General features: G+C 46.3%; 1 protein-coding gene across 1 annotated transcript in view; it reads right to left on the bottom strand.

The window, feature by feature from the left end:
• Positions 1–9,552, bottom strand: part of LOC142584134 (glutathione S-transferase B-like) — a 47,009-nt gene extending 37,457 nt beyond the window's left edge. Inside the window, exon 1 of the mRNA XM_075694307.1 lies at positions 9,374–9,552. Within this exon, the coding sequence (XP_075550422.1) occupies positions 9,374–9,471 (98 nt within the window). The 5' untranslated portion in view covers positions 9,472–9,552. The remainder of the gene's footprint in view (positions 1–9,373) is intronic.
• Between the last annotated feature and the right edge of the window lie 7,540 nt (positions 9,553–17,092).

The following is a 17,092-nucleotide window of genomic DNA, read 5'->3' on the forward strand; positions in this document are numbered from 1 at the left end:
CAAAGCCCTGCTGACGGCCTGCAGTTGAACCGCCGGGTCCGAGCTGGATAGCGCATCCTCCCACTCTTGCTCGTTAGAGAGTGGCCATTCTCTTTTCGGTTTTAGATTGTCGCAATCGAATAAAATGTGTTTTGAATCTGCCTTTGTGACCCCGCAGAGCTTACATTCGGGGGTGAAGACTCCTGGGTAGGCCTTGGATTATATATAGGGGTTGGGGAAGGTGTTCGTTTGTAGCTTCCGCCAGACCACTTGTTACCAGTCATTACTAGTCATTACAAATGATTTCAGTCATTATTAGTCATTGCTGCCCAAGAGTAAGCATATTTATTCATTTGTAATCAATTGTGGTCATTACAAGCCGTCCTTAGACATATTGGCAATTTCGTAGTCATTAGTAGTCATTACAAGTCATTAGCAGTTATTTTACTCATTACTACTCATTACTAGAAATTTCTAGTCATTTGTAATCAAGTGTCATTACAAGCCGTCGTTAGACATATTGGTCATTTCGGAGTCATTGTAGATATTCGCCATTACTAGTCATTATTAACCAGTAGCAATCTCTATTATAACGTTATCATTCACTAACTGTCACTATCAATCATTCTCCATGCTTTAATCTTTCTTTAATCTGTCTTCATATTGCGTGATGACGCTTCGGCGGACACCCCGGCGGTCAGGTTTGCTGACACGAACTTTACCATGAGCCAACAAAGGCTTTCGCCTTAATAGAAGGAAGGAAAGGCCGGGTGGTTAACCAGACGCACGTCCGGTTTGCTACCCGCACTGGGGGAAGGGGTATGAGGACGAAGAGAGAGGAGACTAAGCGCAGTTTCGCGCACATTTGAAGGTTGGCACCGAGTCTACACAGGGTCGCCAAGACCAGTCGACTTGAGGTATTTCAATGACGCTTGCGTGGCTTTCTGTGCCGTCGACGCGTGTACGGCCATAGTCCAGGGACCTCCATTTCCGAAAATGGTCTAGAGTCGAGCTAGTTCAATGGTCGCCGAAGGGCTTCACGCTTGGCGTCATATTGGGGGCAGATACATAGGATGTGTTCAATTGTTTCTGCGGTTCCACAAGAGTCGCACCTTCGTAGATGCCACGCCGAGTCAGAGGCGACACAATACTGTCGCCTCACAGCTGGAAACTTTTGATGGCACTTGTAGCTTCAAAGATGGATTAAGCCCATAGATGCCACGCCGAGTCAGAGGCGACACAATACTGTCGCCTCACAGCTGGAAACTTTTGATGGCACTTGTAGCTTCAAAGATGGATTAAGCCCATGAAGATGACCTTTCAGGACGTTGGGAGCAGACCAGTATTTGTGTGATAGCTTTATCCACGATATAAAGCTTTCTTCCAGCGTCGGTTCTGCATAAGGGGATTGGAATGGGAAGGGCTTCCAGATGGACAGACCAGGCGGCTTCGTCGGGCAGAAACCTCATGGAGTTGGCATCTGAATTTCGTCATTGCGTCTTTTTTGGCTTACCCAACTTCACGGTGAACTGAAATTTGCTATTGAAGCGTATTTTGTGGATGCAGCTGAAGTATCCTTGATGCCATTGGCGTCTGGTTGCCAATCAAAACCAGAGTAAACAGTTTCTGCCGGGGACGTGCGATGACGCTGCGGCACCGGATCTGCACAGAGAGCAGTACGCCAACTACGCGGGCAGAAAGCATCCTTTCGAGTTAACATGTGATCTCACTCGCCTGTAGGGCGTATTGCGTTCCTTCACCCGATCAGCGCAGCCTCGACCATGGAATGACATACAAATGTAGGCTGGAACTTTGATCCATGTACAGGCGCATCGTCACGACTGCAAGTACGGTTGCAAGGACGCGACGAAGTGCCACGAAGAGCGCCTTGAAATTTCTGTCCGCTACATATCACCAACTTCATAAGCACACGAAAAAAAAAACGCGCCCAGTCATGCCGTATCAGTAGAGTGCTAATAACGATATTGAACGGATTTCGAAATGGGGGATTGTAGATACAAGCGTATCTAGCCTGGCGATCGAGGCAAGCAACTGCTCCGCTTAAGCATTTCTTGCACCACCGCTTGGTTATGTTACGTGAAATTAAGCAAACCAGATTTCTGAGCAATGTAAGACGAAGGCCCTTGTAAACTTTTCTGTTCCTGCAAAGGTGCCTGCAACGTCTCATGTTTTTGAAGAGAATGGAACTATAGTAGTCAGAAGGGATTACTATAATGTTATTTAAAAACGTTTTGTGTGCAAACAGACAGGGACAAAGAAAAGGGCAACACAAGGACCAGCGCTTTCTAACAACTGGTTTTATTTTCGGAGAACTTCCTGCTTAAATACCCACAAATCTGCGCGATCTTTCTTAAAGTTTTTAAATAATGAATATGTTCCAACTAGGCCGACTCGCAGTTATGCTTCAGTTCATTACTAAAATGATCAAAAAATTTTCGAAATGGCTGTTGTAATGTTCGCAAGCTGTATGCTTGCTGGGTGTTTAATGTGACAATATTCTTATTTAAAATGTTATTACCTAAATGGGCATGCCGAACTGCCACATCGAGAATATCTAGATTCTACACAAGCATCGCGTGATGAAAATCGCGCTAGGAGAATACTTGTGCGCCAGATAAGCAGTATGACGATTACGATGTTATGGACAAAAATTATGAGCGAGTTATCTTGCCCTTTAAGAAGCTGTAGGCTGATGCTGATATCAATTTTTTTTTTTCAGCGTAGTGATGCCGGTCTTGTCTCGCACTGCTACGTCGGGCGGCCCTATCGCTGGACCGTAAACGCCCCTCACTGAATAGGAGCACACTGCCCAACTCCTAATACCCACACCTAAGATAAGACAACAGCTTTTCTCGAAGGGCGCCGTTTACATGTTTGCGCAGAGGTCGAGTGCCCTTCCTTAAAGGCTGTGCCAGCGTTCTCTGCACTTGGACTCGTAAAAAAACGTCACAAAGCGCGACCAAGAGAACGGTCCACAGTCGGCGAATCAACCGCTGTACACGACAGTTCCCCAGTTACGGCGGCAGTGCACTTGATCTTAGTGGTTGCACTACTGCGGCAAAAAGAGGCGACGCTTTCTACCTCCGCATGATTGACGCCGCGCCTTCAAACGTGTTCCCAGCAAGCCGTCCTAGGATCGTGACAAAGCGCTTTTGCGTGACAAAGCCAGCGTGACAAAGGCAGAGAATAGGCGAAGCTAGGAAAGGAGCCGTTTCCCGTAAATAAAATGACAGAAAGCTTGCAAACGTTTTTTTGTTTGTTTGTGATCCCAACATACCGAATAATTACATATTTCACAATTTTGTTGCGGAACATTACTTACGAAACAAAATAACATGTTCTTACACGTTAATTTGTTCTAGCATAGAAGATGACCCCATGCAATTCTTTGGGAATGTCAAAAGTAATAGTCATGAGGAATCAAGCTCGCCATCGAATGGTCGTGCTGGATATAAAGATACAATACGAGTCCAATAAAAAAAAAACTTGTTGCGCGATACTGAACGCCCCAGTGCAAATGCTGAAACAGGTATAATGACCTTGCTGGTATATTAGATAGACGGAAATATTCAAACGTTTCGAAAGATTTCGAAAATATTCTAGATTATTTGGGGCTCCTCTTGTAAAACAATAGTCGTCTATCTTGCTAGCCTTTCCTGAACACTGCGCGTCCTATCCTTTCCCAACGCCATATATCGCATAGATATTAGCGCGCCGTTCGTGAAACTTACGTACAGGGAACGCAGAAGAATGAAGAAGGTTCGTCTTGAGCGCAAGCAATTGCTTCAGTTCACTAAATTACGTGGCGGTGACTTCAAACTTATTTCCAATAAGCTCAAAATGGGCAAAAAGACCAAGTATAATTCTGGTAGTGATGACCAAGAAGAGATGGATAGCCATCACAGTTCAGCACATCTCAGAAGAGAACACATAAGCTTAATCTCATTGTTGTGAATTGTCGAAGTACAAAAGTTATTAAAAGAGTTTGAATCCCTTTTGGAATTGACAAAACATGTAGTGATTGGTACAGAATCATGGCTAGATACCTCAGTCTACAACGGCGAAATATTTTCGTCAGACTACGATGTGTACAAAAAAGACTGCACTAGTTCACGGTGGTGGTGTTTTTGTTTTGACCCAGAGCAGTGAGAGCAGAACTTCCACCAACAAGCAAAGCAGCATTTCTGAAACGGTCTGGTGTAAAGTGATGCTCGCAAACGGCCGCTCCGTAGCAGTTGGATCGTCTTACAGGCCTCCAAAATGCAGGCCACGGGATTGTTTCTTTCAATTGAATGGCGTGCTGCTTTCCTTAAAGCACGGTATATATTATTCTTGGTGGCAACTTTAACATTCTCCACAATAAATGGGAAAGCTTTCAATCGGAAACTAATTCATCTCACACCTCCACAGCATTTAGCGAGCTGATAAAAGCCAATTCTCTGTTCCAGTTCGAACAAGGTTACAACCAACTAATAAAAGTGTACTAGATCTGTTTCTCCGTAACGATCGAGATCTTGTGTCCAGCAACACCGCAATTCCTGGAACAAGCGACCATGAAGTTGTTACTGGAAAATTTATGCACGCTGCTATGCGCCGAAAAAGCCCACCGCCACGAAACGTGTTTTTTAATAATAAAGCAGATTACTTCTTCCTATCTCTAGAATTTTACCGCTGTCTACCATAATTACGTGCACACACCTCAAAGATTGACGTGAATTCTGCCTGATGTTTGTTGAAAGCTGAACTACTGCCAGTGGTTCAGCGCATCGCATCTTCCCCACCACAGTTATAAGCCATGGATTAACCGCCACGTTCGATCAATTATTAACACAAGGCATCGATTATATCGCAAATATAGCGGATGCCCGCATTCCGACATGTATGTGAAGATGAAAGATTTAAACGAGTCAGTAAACAAAGAAAGGAGAGAAGCCGTGGCTACATATCTGAGCATATTAGGTGACAAAATAAAATATACTCCGAAAGGTCTTTGGATGTCTAAAGTAAAAGAAACAGTAAAGTAGCCGTCCATGACACCATAAATGACGTAAATTATGGTGAAGACGTAACCAGCAAAGCTGAACACTTTAATCCCTACTTCCAATCAATATTTTCCGGCACTGCGGCTATTGCGGAAGACTTGCCAATTTTTACCGACTTCGAACAAATCGAAAACATAAAAATGACACAACATGGATTTGCTTCTCAGAAACGTTAAAGTTTGTTCGGCATTTGGTCCTGATCATTCTGATCATTCTGCTGCACGTAAATTTCTACTGTTGAAACTCTCTGCCATCAAAACTCCAGCATCATTGATGAAATGGATCGAGGCGTATCTGACTGGTAGAAAGCAGCGTGTTGTTCTTGAGGGTCCGACCTCAACAGAGATTAATGTTTTGTCGGGCATTGTACCGCATTGGGCCCGCTGTCATTTCTGAAATTCACAAAGACATAGGGAAGCATCCTTCCTGTCGCATACGCCTTTATGCTGATTCTTTCATATACCGCGCCATTGCGTCCCCTGCTGACTAAAGTATCCTACAAATTGACCTTCTGACACTGACGACGTGTTGCGACAGGTAGAGCATGAAATAACTCTGCCAAGTGCAATGTCGTTCGCTTATTAACAAGATTGTACCGCTTGCCACAAATTACTTTCCACAAGCTGAAAAATTTATTGAGCTAAGCAGTTGCAAGTACTTAGGCGTGGTTTTTAAAAATAATCTTTCTTGGAATGACCATATACACAGCGTGACAACAAAGGGAAGTTGTACATTACATTTTGTAAAACGTAATTTCTGGAGAGCCCCCCATAAATAAAGGAAGTCATTAACAAACGTTCGTGCGACCTTGAAGTGCGGTTGCTCTGCCTGGGACCCAGAAACAAATCCTGGTGTGCCGTGTACTTAAGTAGGTGAAGTCTTCAGAATAAAATTTAGTTGCGACTTAGTGCTTGTCCTGTTCTTGTGTGTCTATTTTCTGTTCCATCTTGGAATTGCGCTTAGCAGCATTCAGTTGTTAGGCTTCTTTCACTACTTGTCCTAACATTCGGTGAGGATCCATATACCTAAAAGTGCCTCGTCAAAGTCTGGAGATAAAAACATAATGACAATCTCAAAGTGATTTACTCAATATGATACTTTAAGCGCAAGGAACCTGGAAGCCAAGAAATCCATTGGAGAAGCTCAATCTCGCCGCATAGTGGAAGAGGCACTAGAACAGTTCCTACAGCCGCCAAGAGCAAGACAGAAATGACACAAACGATGTTGCCTGCTATGGCAGCGCGGTTATAGAAAATGGTTTTAACGCAGTCACATTTTTTTCCCACACCAGTATCGATAACTGAATGCACGGTGCATTATGTCCCACAAAAAGGCCCCTATACCGCACTGCGACTTCAGGCATAAGGCAGAATTTGATAAAAGTGCGCTGTCGCACAACGTGGAGCCGATTCCAACCGAACCGATACAGTACCCCAGAAAAGTGAGCTAGTTTGTAGAGATTCATCCTAAAAGAAGGTACGGCGTGGAGACACGGACACAAGATAACCAGGCATAAACGCCCGACTATCAACCGAAGGGCGTGGCGGAAAAGAAAGTGGGCAAAAACTTATCGGCGCACGCTCAGGCATGATAGCGCAACCCGTCAACTGGCCACACGTGCGGGCTTACGTGAGAGATAACTGTTTAGGCATTTCATTTTTGCTTTGTGAAAGTTATTCGAAGGTTAGCTCACGCATGCGCTCCCACTACTATTTATATGCCATGCCTCGACCATTATAGGCATTTCTTCATTCATGTGCCTGTGTAAAACAGCGCACTCATCAAATGTGGTATGCATTCACAGTCTCGACAGTGCAAAGAACGATACGATGGCGATCCTCCGGTTAACGACCTTCTATCCTCCATGAATCTCTGGCTAACACGACAGACTGTCAGCCCTACGTAGAAGCGGCCGCTACCGAAAGAAACGCTGTACACCACACCAGCCAATTCACGCAACCCGTTAAAATATATGTGCCTCGTTATGAGAATTTGTTATTGCTTCCTGCTTCCAACTCGATTTCTTCTTGTATTTAAAAGAGTTGGATTTATGTGGTTTGAGGTAGCGAAACAGCACACCGAGTCATAAGGAAAGCCACCTAGGCATACGGGCTACAGATTATACTCGACCACCTGCGGTGAGCCAGCGTGCACCCAAGGGACAAGCGTTATGCATTCAGCCGCCATCGACATGCGGCCGCTTGTTGGGATAGTTGGTACATGGTTATACAGGGAGAGTGCCAGTAAGCTTTATAAATGGAAAAATCGAGATGCAGACATGGACAAAGCGGCAGGAAGGTGTCTTCTGCTTCCTTCCGGTCGCCTTCACATGTCGCTTTATGTCTGCCTCTCAATTTTTTTTTCTTGTTCAAATTCGCTGGTATACTACTAGCACAACGCACTACTGCAGCCTTCCAAAGGTAAACTTTTTCACAGGACGTATGCCATATATCATTTCTTTTTTCACGAGAATCCGAACAAGACTCACCTGCGTGGAGGGGCTGGCAATCACTCTCGTGTATTAACAGAAATATCATTGCGAAAGCCCACTTAATCTCTCTATGTTAGCTTTAGATTATGCTTTTGATCGACCGAGATAGCATTCGTGATTGAATGCGCATTTCCAAGAAACCTATATGGCTGTCTAATCTGTATTCCCTAACTATATAGTAAGAATACCAACGTGCAGCTCGGGAGTCGACTTCGGGGAAGGCTTGCGTTGAAGCTACGAAAGTGACTGACTGACCTTTCCGCGCTTTCCCGAAAGATAAATCCAGGACCCATGTCATATGTATGGGTTTCTTTTATTATATTTTGACATACTTCAGGCAGTAAGTGCTGCCGGAGCAGCAAAGAATTAGGATGGTTTTAGGAAATATTTAAAAGCAACAGAAGTACACTACGGAAGCAACGGGGAATAAATTCCAATCGGCGATACATGGAGAGAAAATTTAAGTGATCAGTTCCGGTAGTTCCTCGTGTGTGCTACATTACAGAAATTATGGTTCCCGATATAAAACGTTTTTTTACGTATACAAAGTAAAATTAAATTGAGCACCTCTACGCGAACATCCAGCGGGAGCAGCTACCGTGGCTCAAAAATGCTCAGCGATAAGAGACGAAGAATCCCATAAAATGAAGCCTTCGGTGAGCTGCTGAATGCGCTCCGAATTTGAAGTGTTAATATCTTGGAAAGTACACCATTTGATAGCGCCACGCCCGGCGACACGGCGAACTCAGGAACGATACGCTCCCAGCTTGGCGTTATCGAACGGCACCGTTTTAACTTTTCTTCCAGTAAAACTTTAATATATACTTAGGAGCAGTTGCGATTCTTTCATAGAGAGCAAAGTTTAGTGAGCTATGATCTCAATGATGGAGTGTGCCGCCTCAATGTAGCAGTCGAACTAGGTGGGAGTCAGCAGATGAAGGATACGGATTAATTCTCGTCTAAAGATTGCAGCGTTCACTTATGCTAGGCTTTTGTCTAAATTTTATCAATTGCACCGAGAGCTGACACATAAGCATTTGCATATTCGGCCCCCACCCCGAGGATACTGACGCTGTATAGGCCGGGTGTCCAACCTGCGACGTATGCAACTGCCAGCGCGCAAAATTCTTGACCGTGCTGAAGGAACATCCCGCTCAGTCGGCGCATATGTTTGAGCTACGCTGGCGTCCGTGTTCAGTGGGTAAGAGGCACCGAAAGGCTCGCGAGCTACAGAGCGCGTGGCACGTGTGCCGCAAAACGCGAGCGGAATTCTAGCGCATTAAAAATAGAAAATGTTACAATCGCTTTCCGATCGAAGTCATGTAAGTGAAGGTGAGAGACAAGTACGCGCACCTGGGCCCTTTTCGACGCTGTTCAACAGCGTCTTCCGACACGCTACAACGAAAGTCCATAAATAAACTTTACTAAGGTGCTACGCTTAGGCTTTGTCAGTGGAGGATGCTGGATAGGTTTCCGGTAGCTGGGGCTGGGTAATTACCTATGAAATCTCGGAAGAACGGGCCCTACACGCCGACTGAAATGCTGCCAGCATGGCGGCGAGAGGAACGCTGAAATAATTTACTCAAGACCAAAGGTATGGCTTGCAGTTTGCTTTGCAATGCCACCTATAATCGTCATGCCGTAGGAAACATTCGAGCGAAGAGTTCTGCTCAACGGAAGCACGTCGCCTTGTTCTGGCACGGCGCCATACAGGAAGGCTCGAAATCTCTCCACTACTGCCTCGTGTCGCCGTAACAATGTGTGGCGCAAGCCGTAACCGGACGAGGCGGGAAACCGGCATGCGCTGCCGCGGCAATTCCAGGATGTCGGAGCCGCATACCTCTTGTCCTCGAAGGGGACTCCGGCGTGGGCCATCAGGTAGCGGATGGGCTCGCCGAGGCCTCGAATGTCCCAGTAGCCGAGCAAGAAGGTTGCCATGTCTCTCTTGACAGCTTGACACACGAACTTGCCCAGTTCCGCCAGCAGTCGGTCGACGACTCCGCGCTTCTTTCAACGACTTTGAATTAAAACCCCTCAATCGCCCAAAGTAGCGCCATTCGCTTCCCTCCTCCTCCACTCGGCGCGGCCTCGACGGTGGCGCTACCGGTGGTGGGCCTGCCGTAGCAGACGACGGCTAACACGCTACGGGAGGAAATCCGCAGGAAAGTTCGTTCGAGCCCTGCGGAGCAGTTTTTTCAATCGTGATCTGTCTTCGTCAGTCGGTAACGGGCCTTTAGAATTTCGTGTTAGAATTGCGGAAGAAATAGAGAAAATGACCATTATTCAAGGCGTATTTAAGGCGTAAAGCGCGCGACGTTGAGAGTTCGTGTTGCTGAAACACGACGCAAGCACGCGGTGTACTCAAACACGCGCGTAATTACCAAAGTTTCAGCTGTTGACAGCGTGAAAGTATGTGTGCGTGGTTTCGTAGGTTCATTCACGTACCTGCAGGACACTTTTGTTCGGTCGGCGCGTGAGAGATTCCGGCTGTGTGCGGTCAGCAATGCCTGGCAACAGGGCCGTTTTTTTCATTGCGGGGTGCTTTGGTAATCGTGACGATATATTGTTTTTTTTTTTTTTTACAAGTACTGCTCCAGGAGGGCACATGTAATGGCTAACAGAGGCTTCTGAAGAGCACGTAACATTACACTAATGCAGGCGTCGCAGGGAGTGTTCGCGTACAAAATTGGCTGTCCGCGATCTTATACCCCCTTGGCATGCACAGGCTTCGGCGAGCCCCATCCAGCCCTGGTTCTAGCTTTGGTGTTCCCGTTGCCGCTTTGGTGCCCTGAAGGCGCCGTCAATAATACTAAGTAATGACAAGTTGTTACAACTAGTAAATAAAATTTATTGAAGAAATACAACCGCGCCGAGGCGCCAACTTCTAAAGCAGCGCTAGCGCGCGAGTATTATGAAACGCCAACGAGGAATTTACTGGCCCACGTACGACTCTACGATCGAAGTGCACGTTAAACATCCCCAGGTGAGCTAGATAAAGTTATCCGGTGCCATCCACTACGACCTCCATCCTAGCTTTAGTCGCTTCGGAACGTTAAAAATGTTAATCACCACAAACCAAATCAATACATGCGGGCGTACATTCGAAGCTAAAAGACTGCATCGTAAGTCATAGTGAGCCTTGCAAAAGCGTTGAGAATGTGCTAACTTCTGGTGGAGCTCAAAACACACCCTCAATAAAGTTGCTTTTATGTCACAGGCCAGCTGCAGATGCGTGCATTTCACCGCAAGACGATACTACATGAAACAAAGAGAGCCCATTCGAAAAAAGAAAGTCAAACAACGCGCTAAAAACCCCGCAGAGCATGAACACACACTTGTTCGAAGCGGAAGGCGTGAACTAGGCTCAAAATAAGAGGTTGTGAGTAGCCGTGGCCCTTACTTCACTAAGCCGTGCGTTCTTTGCCACTTCCTCGAAGTCAGCCCGCCCGATCCTGCGAATCCACACTTCTTTTTGCGTTGCGCCCGCCGGACGACAAAGCAAAAAGCTTTTTGCCCTCGCTGTGTCTGTTGCGGCAACCGAAGGCGCAGCAGCACGGCATCGCAATTAAGTTCCCGGCCCTGCACGTTCTGTTACGCTAACGCACTCCGTCAGTCCGCCTGCCGTACTTTCGTCGCGCAGGCCCAACAATGGAGGTCGGCGCGCGCTGGAAAGAAAAAATATACAAAAGCGCGGCGCCTGCTGCGCGCTGGAAAGAAAAAAATATACAAAAGCGCGGCGCCTGCTTCCATGCGACACAGATTGGCCAATGGGGGAGCGGAGGAGGCTAGGGCGACAGGAAGCGTGGAGGAGGACGTGCCAGGGTGAGCTGGGTGGCGGAAAGATCTAAGAATGGCGCTACTTTTGAAAAATTGAGGGGTGTTACTTTGAATGCGCCCGCTCTGCCACCTATGGGAAACACGCTACTGGAGACCGAAGCGGCTTCAGGAGAGTCCCACGACAACGCGCGGACGCTGGATTGCGCAATGGCGAGACTCTTGGCTGTCGGCGAACAGGGAGCGCGGAACTTACTGACTGGTTTTGACGGAGCGACCGAGCATCGAACCACGCTATGAAGGGGAAGCTCTGTGGAGCAGATGATGCAAGGTATATGCAAACTGGTAGCGAAGCTTCCATAGAAGCCCACATGTCAAGAAAATGGCGACTCGTTGCAACCGTCGCCATCTACGTATCGTGGGGACAGCCATAGAGTTTCTCACTATAATACCTAGAGGGAAACCTGGCGCCACCGTCTATGGGAGTTTCTTAAGGGGGCACCGTGCCGTCATGGGAATCACCGTATATGTGTCTGCGAGGCTCGTGTTGGCTGGTGTTGTAAGAGGCTTCGTCTAAAACGTGGATATGACTACATAAATAACGCGTTCTCAAAGTAAAATCTTAATGAATGTTTCCATTCACGCATATTACATCTTTACTCACCCGCACTGCATCGCCAAGCGAAGAAAAGCAAGAACAGACGACCAACTGTTTCAGAGCGAGCGCGAACCTTGTCGTCTGTCCTCCAACTTTAGCGGCCTGCTGATATTTTTTACGTAACGTATAGTCGTACACGCAATAACAAGTTTTCATAGTTAAACAAAACATGTTTTCGCGTAATAATAAAGCTAAAACAGCTTTTTACGCGCTGTTTTAGTAGGAAATGAATCATTGTGACAGACTGAACGGTACTTGCCAGGCGCGTCTTCAAGGTGTCCTGTCTCTCCGAGAACGATGTCAATCCGAAGTCACAATATACCGGCATTCCCATGCATACCACAGCGCAGCAGCGCCAGATTTCCCTCTAGGTAATAGTGAGAAACTCTATGGGGACAGCTAAGAGCAAGCAAAATATCAGAATAAAAAGTGACGTCACAACCGGAAAAGGCGGTTATGTCAAGATCTTAAGCTGTTTGGCGCGAATTTTGAATTTCTTTAGCGTCCGGCATTTCGACCGCTACGTCAACATTTAGTTTTCTTTTTTTGAGGCTGAGACGAGCTTGAGGCTCACCTCAGCGGAAGCGCCAGTGTGTCACTAAATTATAGGGTAGGCGTATGTATTAATGTGAAAATAATTAGTCTGCTATTGACGGCAATTGCCTCAGGAGGTTCCTTAAGAACGTGCGCGAATAGGATTGGAATAAATGACAGTGCCACAAATTTCCCAAAAGGAACTTGACTTTTATTCGTCTAGAAGAATGCAGCCAATGGACCAAACAAAACATGTTTCAATGCATGAAAAGTACTGCGGCCAGCACACAGTCGCAATGAATAGCAAAATATGCGAAACCTTTTCACAGAATCATTCGCAATTCCGCGGCACACCACGTATTCATATCCAACCGTTATCAGGAAAGTGTTGTGTCCGTGATTAGTTCTAGTTTCGGTCCCCGGATGCGGACGGGTGCAGCCGCATAGCGGCAGTGTCCGGAACTACATGTGAACGTTCCCCACTGTGCCGATAGGTGGAGCCACATCCCTGGCAAGGCCAAAAGCCCCTTAATAATTTGAAAGTAGCGACATTCTCCTCCACTCCCGCGCTTTCCTCCTCGATTCTCCTCGCCCGCCGGCTGTGCGCGCTGCGCACGGCACGCTTCGCAGGCCATCGCGCGCTCGCCGGCTTGATGCATCAGCTGGCACCCGTGATCGCACCTAACTTCGGGATTTTTTTCTCGCTCTATTATTAAACGAAAGCACTAGATAGGGATGCAATGTGCTTGACTCTACCATGACCCACATTTATCACCCTCTCGTTTGAGCAATGAAAGCGCTAAACGTGCGCGTTTGCGGCATGAATTAACAATCGCAGCGTATTGTATATAGCCCACATTGGCTTTGATATCTTTATACTGGTCACTTCAACAGGGCAGAGCTTTAATTAGAGCAGTATTTAATTTAAATTTGTACATTCTTTAATATTTTTCGACACAGTGAATGCAATTAAATGCAATTTCAACTAGTGCTGCATTTTCGCGGAAATACTTTTTATGACACTATATTTTTGCAGTCGAGCCAGGCAGAGATTGCGGTAATTTAGTGGGACGTCATTGCGTGCGTGAAGCTTCAGAAGCAGGACAGTGGCCGCAAAAATGATGCGAAATTTGCTATAACGTGATTATGGATTTTTTTTTGGGGGGGGGCAGGGTGGGAGGGGTTCAGTCCTAAAAGGCTCGGGGCCTCGGTGTAATGCATATGCCGCGCATTTAAACCTGGGCTATAGAAATTTCATTCCTGCTTGAAAGAGAACAATTTTTTTCTAGTTTTTCGTGCTCTCAAGAGAGATATATTTTTATTGACTACTGTAGAAGTGAGCGTAGCCAAGGGTTGGCTTGAAATTTATGAATGATTGCTGACGGCAACGGACGACTAGATTAAGAGATGGGAAGGGGATGCTGTCTCTGTGACTTATTCAGTGTAGCCCATCGAATGCATTCAATTAGTGCCTCAGACGCCCGTGGTGATGCAATATTCAGCGCTGTAAAGGACGATAAGATAGGATTTAGCCCTTCTGTGACTGGGTCGGTTTCAAGGAAACAATTCGTACTATTTTAGAAACACAGAGCTTAAGAATCTGACGTTATTTTGATAGCATAACTAAATATAAATTGTAAAGATTTCACCTATGGCGAATGAAAGTCAGCCTTAAAAGGCATCTCTGCTGACTCGCTCCTCACGTGCTGCTAGACCTCGGAGTCGCGGTAGACTTTCACAGTCGCGGCGGTCACACGAAGGCCTTCATCGCTCTAAAGATCCATAGCAGGCAAGAAGATGCTCAAAGCTTATTTGCGCGAAGTTTTGGTCCTCCTTTGCACATTATTCTTCCAATCTGTGGCATTAATGACTCTCCCAGATGTCATTCCTTTTGCAATTTGCCAATAAAGCTGTTTCGTAAGAGCTGGAAAAGCTGCCAGCCGCAGCCATTACCATAGATCTGAGAAGGCGGCATGCAGGGTTTTGTCAGTTTTTTCAGCTACTTACTGAAAACATCGTGCCACCCCAACACAAATTTCAGACGCAGAGTACAGGTCTGGAGCATAGAATACACAGCCACTGTGACACACCAGCACATATCTGGCCAGATGCAATTTTTATTGCAGGTGACTCCTGAAACGTTACACGGAAAACACACAAAACATCCAGGATGGCACACACTTCGGAAAATAAAAATATTTATATAAACCGCCGGTTAGAAGTAGCATAAGCTCGAACCCAGTAACATGAAACATTGCATGGTGTTATTCTCCAGACGATATGCGTCCGATGTTGTGAATCCACTTTATTCTGCGGCTGATGTCGTTCTTCCCTCGAGGAATCGTGAAAAGCATGAAGCTATTTTTTCACGCCGGCCTGTGCACTGAAATGCGCAGCAACCCGGCATAACGCGGTGCGAAATGCAGAGTTCGAATTAGCTGAATAAAGGAACACGGCCTGCCCATGGCGCCGAAGAAAAACAACAACACAAGCAAAGCGACGCTTTCGCGCGCGTTTCCAAGGCGACGGCTGGGGCAGGCCGGAGCGGCCAATCATCGGTCAGAAAAGCGCCGAGTGGAGAGGCGGGCGAGGAGGATGTGCGAGGGTTGGCGGCGCGGCGGCAAAGTTCACAGAATGGCGCTACTTTCAGTATCAAGGGGTTTTAGGCAAGGCCTGGTGTGGGACAATGACGTGGACAGTGTGTTCGCGCCGAGTGGTGTAGTGTGGTCGCCATCTCTCCGGCAAGGCTACGTTCTTTTTGTGTTCTATGTGCGGAATAAAGTAAGTCCCCGTACATAACAGAAAGACAGCATTGCCTCACATTATCATTTAGAAAACATTTGACTTACTAGTTTTCCTGCTCGTCGGACACTGAGAGCCTGTGTTACGGAGAGCGAACAAACATAGCGCGACGCTTCTTCGAGGAGCATTCCGCATTTATCGTCACGACGAGACACAGCGTGCGGGATGGCGCAGCGTGAACTTACGCGATAACAAAAAGCCTCCACTCACACCTTTTGCCGATGAATACCGTGCGCTAGATCACGCAAAATTTCAAGTGAAGCGCACGCCTCGCTTTGAACAAATACGCAAAAAAAAAATACTCGGATGAAACCACCGCTTTCAGTTGAGCAACGCCATTCCACACGAAATAATTACTGGCTTGGACAGTCTTGCCAAATCTTGCGCCAGAATCACGGGCTGGTAAGGGCCACCAACAAAGAAATACTAAATTGTGAAATAGAAAAAGAAACACATTTGCTGTTTTAGTACAGCAAAAATATTTGAAACGGAATATTTACTCGTGTGACAGTATTTTGATTGAAAATTTCGAAGATATTTTTTTCACTTATGTTTTCTAATATCAGTGTTTTGGTCTGGCACCGTTTTGGTCTGGCACATCTAAGTGGTTTTCTGTTGTCAACTTATTAATTCTAACTATTGAGTTGCTGATGTTACTTACCTTTATTACTTGGCTGCACTGACGCCATACAATAAGGAGTACGAAATTAGCGCACCACTGGCACAGAAAAAGAAAGGAATATTAAAGAAAGTATAGTCTCATGATAGCGCCACCTCGTATAAAATCGGGCATTCCTTTTAGGTTAAAGGAAGAAAAATACACAGCGATGACGGCGGTTGTCGTGCGATGGGTGCCCGTACTGCCGTATTATATGTTGTGGCCTCCATAACTTAAGCAGGCCACAATAATCCGTTTCCTTGCTAAACTAACGTATGTCTGGTGCGAAAAGGCCGTGACAAATGGACAGAGGAATGGCGGCTGGTTTCCTCCCAAGAAAAGTCGCCGTGTTGCACGAAAGGCGAAGCATCGATTGCTATAGCAAATTATTGGACAGATATACAAAGTAAGGTCATTCGTTTTATAAGCTGCATAAACTGCTGTGGAGATTGGCTCATTAACTAAATTAACAAGCGGATTGTCGCACACGCACAGGCAAACACGAACACATCTCACTCGATGAATGCGGAACCTCCCGTTTAATTTGCTGGCGTGAGGAAGAGCAACAGCAGCAGCAGCGAGCGAAGTGACCTTCGCGCTTATCGTAGAAGCCCTTTCGTGCTAGCGAGCTTGACAAGAAGTCATTTTGCACGAAGCTAAAGAAACCGCCGCCATTCAAAGCTTAAGTTATTCTTTCGTGCTTTAGGCGTCTTCGCCGGTAACAGCCGTTCAACGTGGGCAGAATCGTTCACCAAGGTCTTTCTGTGAAATAAAAGAGAACGTTGTTTTACGCCGGGCATGTATTCACAAACAAACGCCAGGCTATCAGACCACTCCTTCTCCGTTTTGAAGAGAAATTACAAGAGTTACATGTAACGGACACACTGCCTAATATTGTCCAGAAACCCGATCCACTGCCACCATGGTATTGCTTGCCTTCTGTTTGTGACTTATCATTAACACGTTTTCAGAAAAAACTAACGCCGCAGGAACATATATTACAAGAATATTTAGCACTAAAAGAAAAATATGTGGAATACACAGCATTTTACACCGACGGTTTCAAAGCTGCACACTACGTGGGATGTGCTGTGATACAGAATAGCTGGGAAGAAATAGTACGGCTGCCGCAA

Source organism: Dermacentor variabilis, chromosome 6 (genome assembly GCF_050947875.1).
Source record: "Dermacentor variabilis isolate Ectoservices chromosome 6, ASM5094787v1, whole genome shotgun sequence".
Lineage (NCBI taxonomy): Eukaryota > Metazoa > Arthropoda > Arachnida > Ixodida > Ixodidae > Dermacentor > Dermacentor variabilis.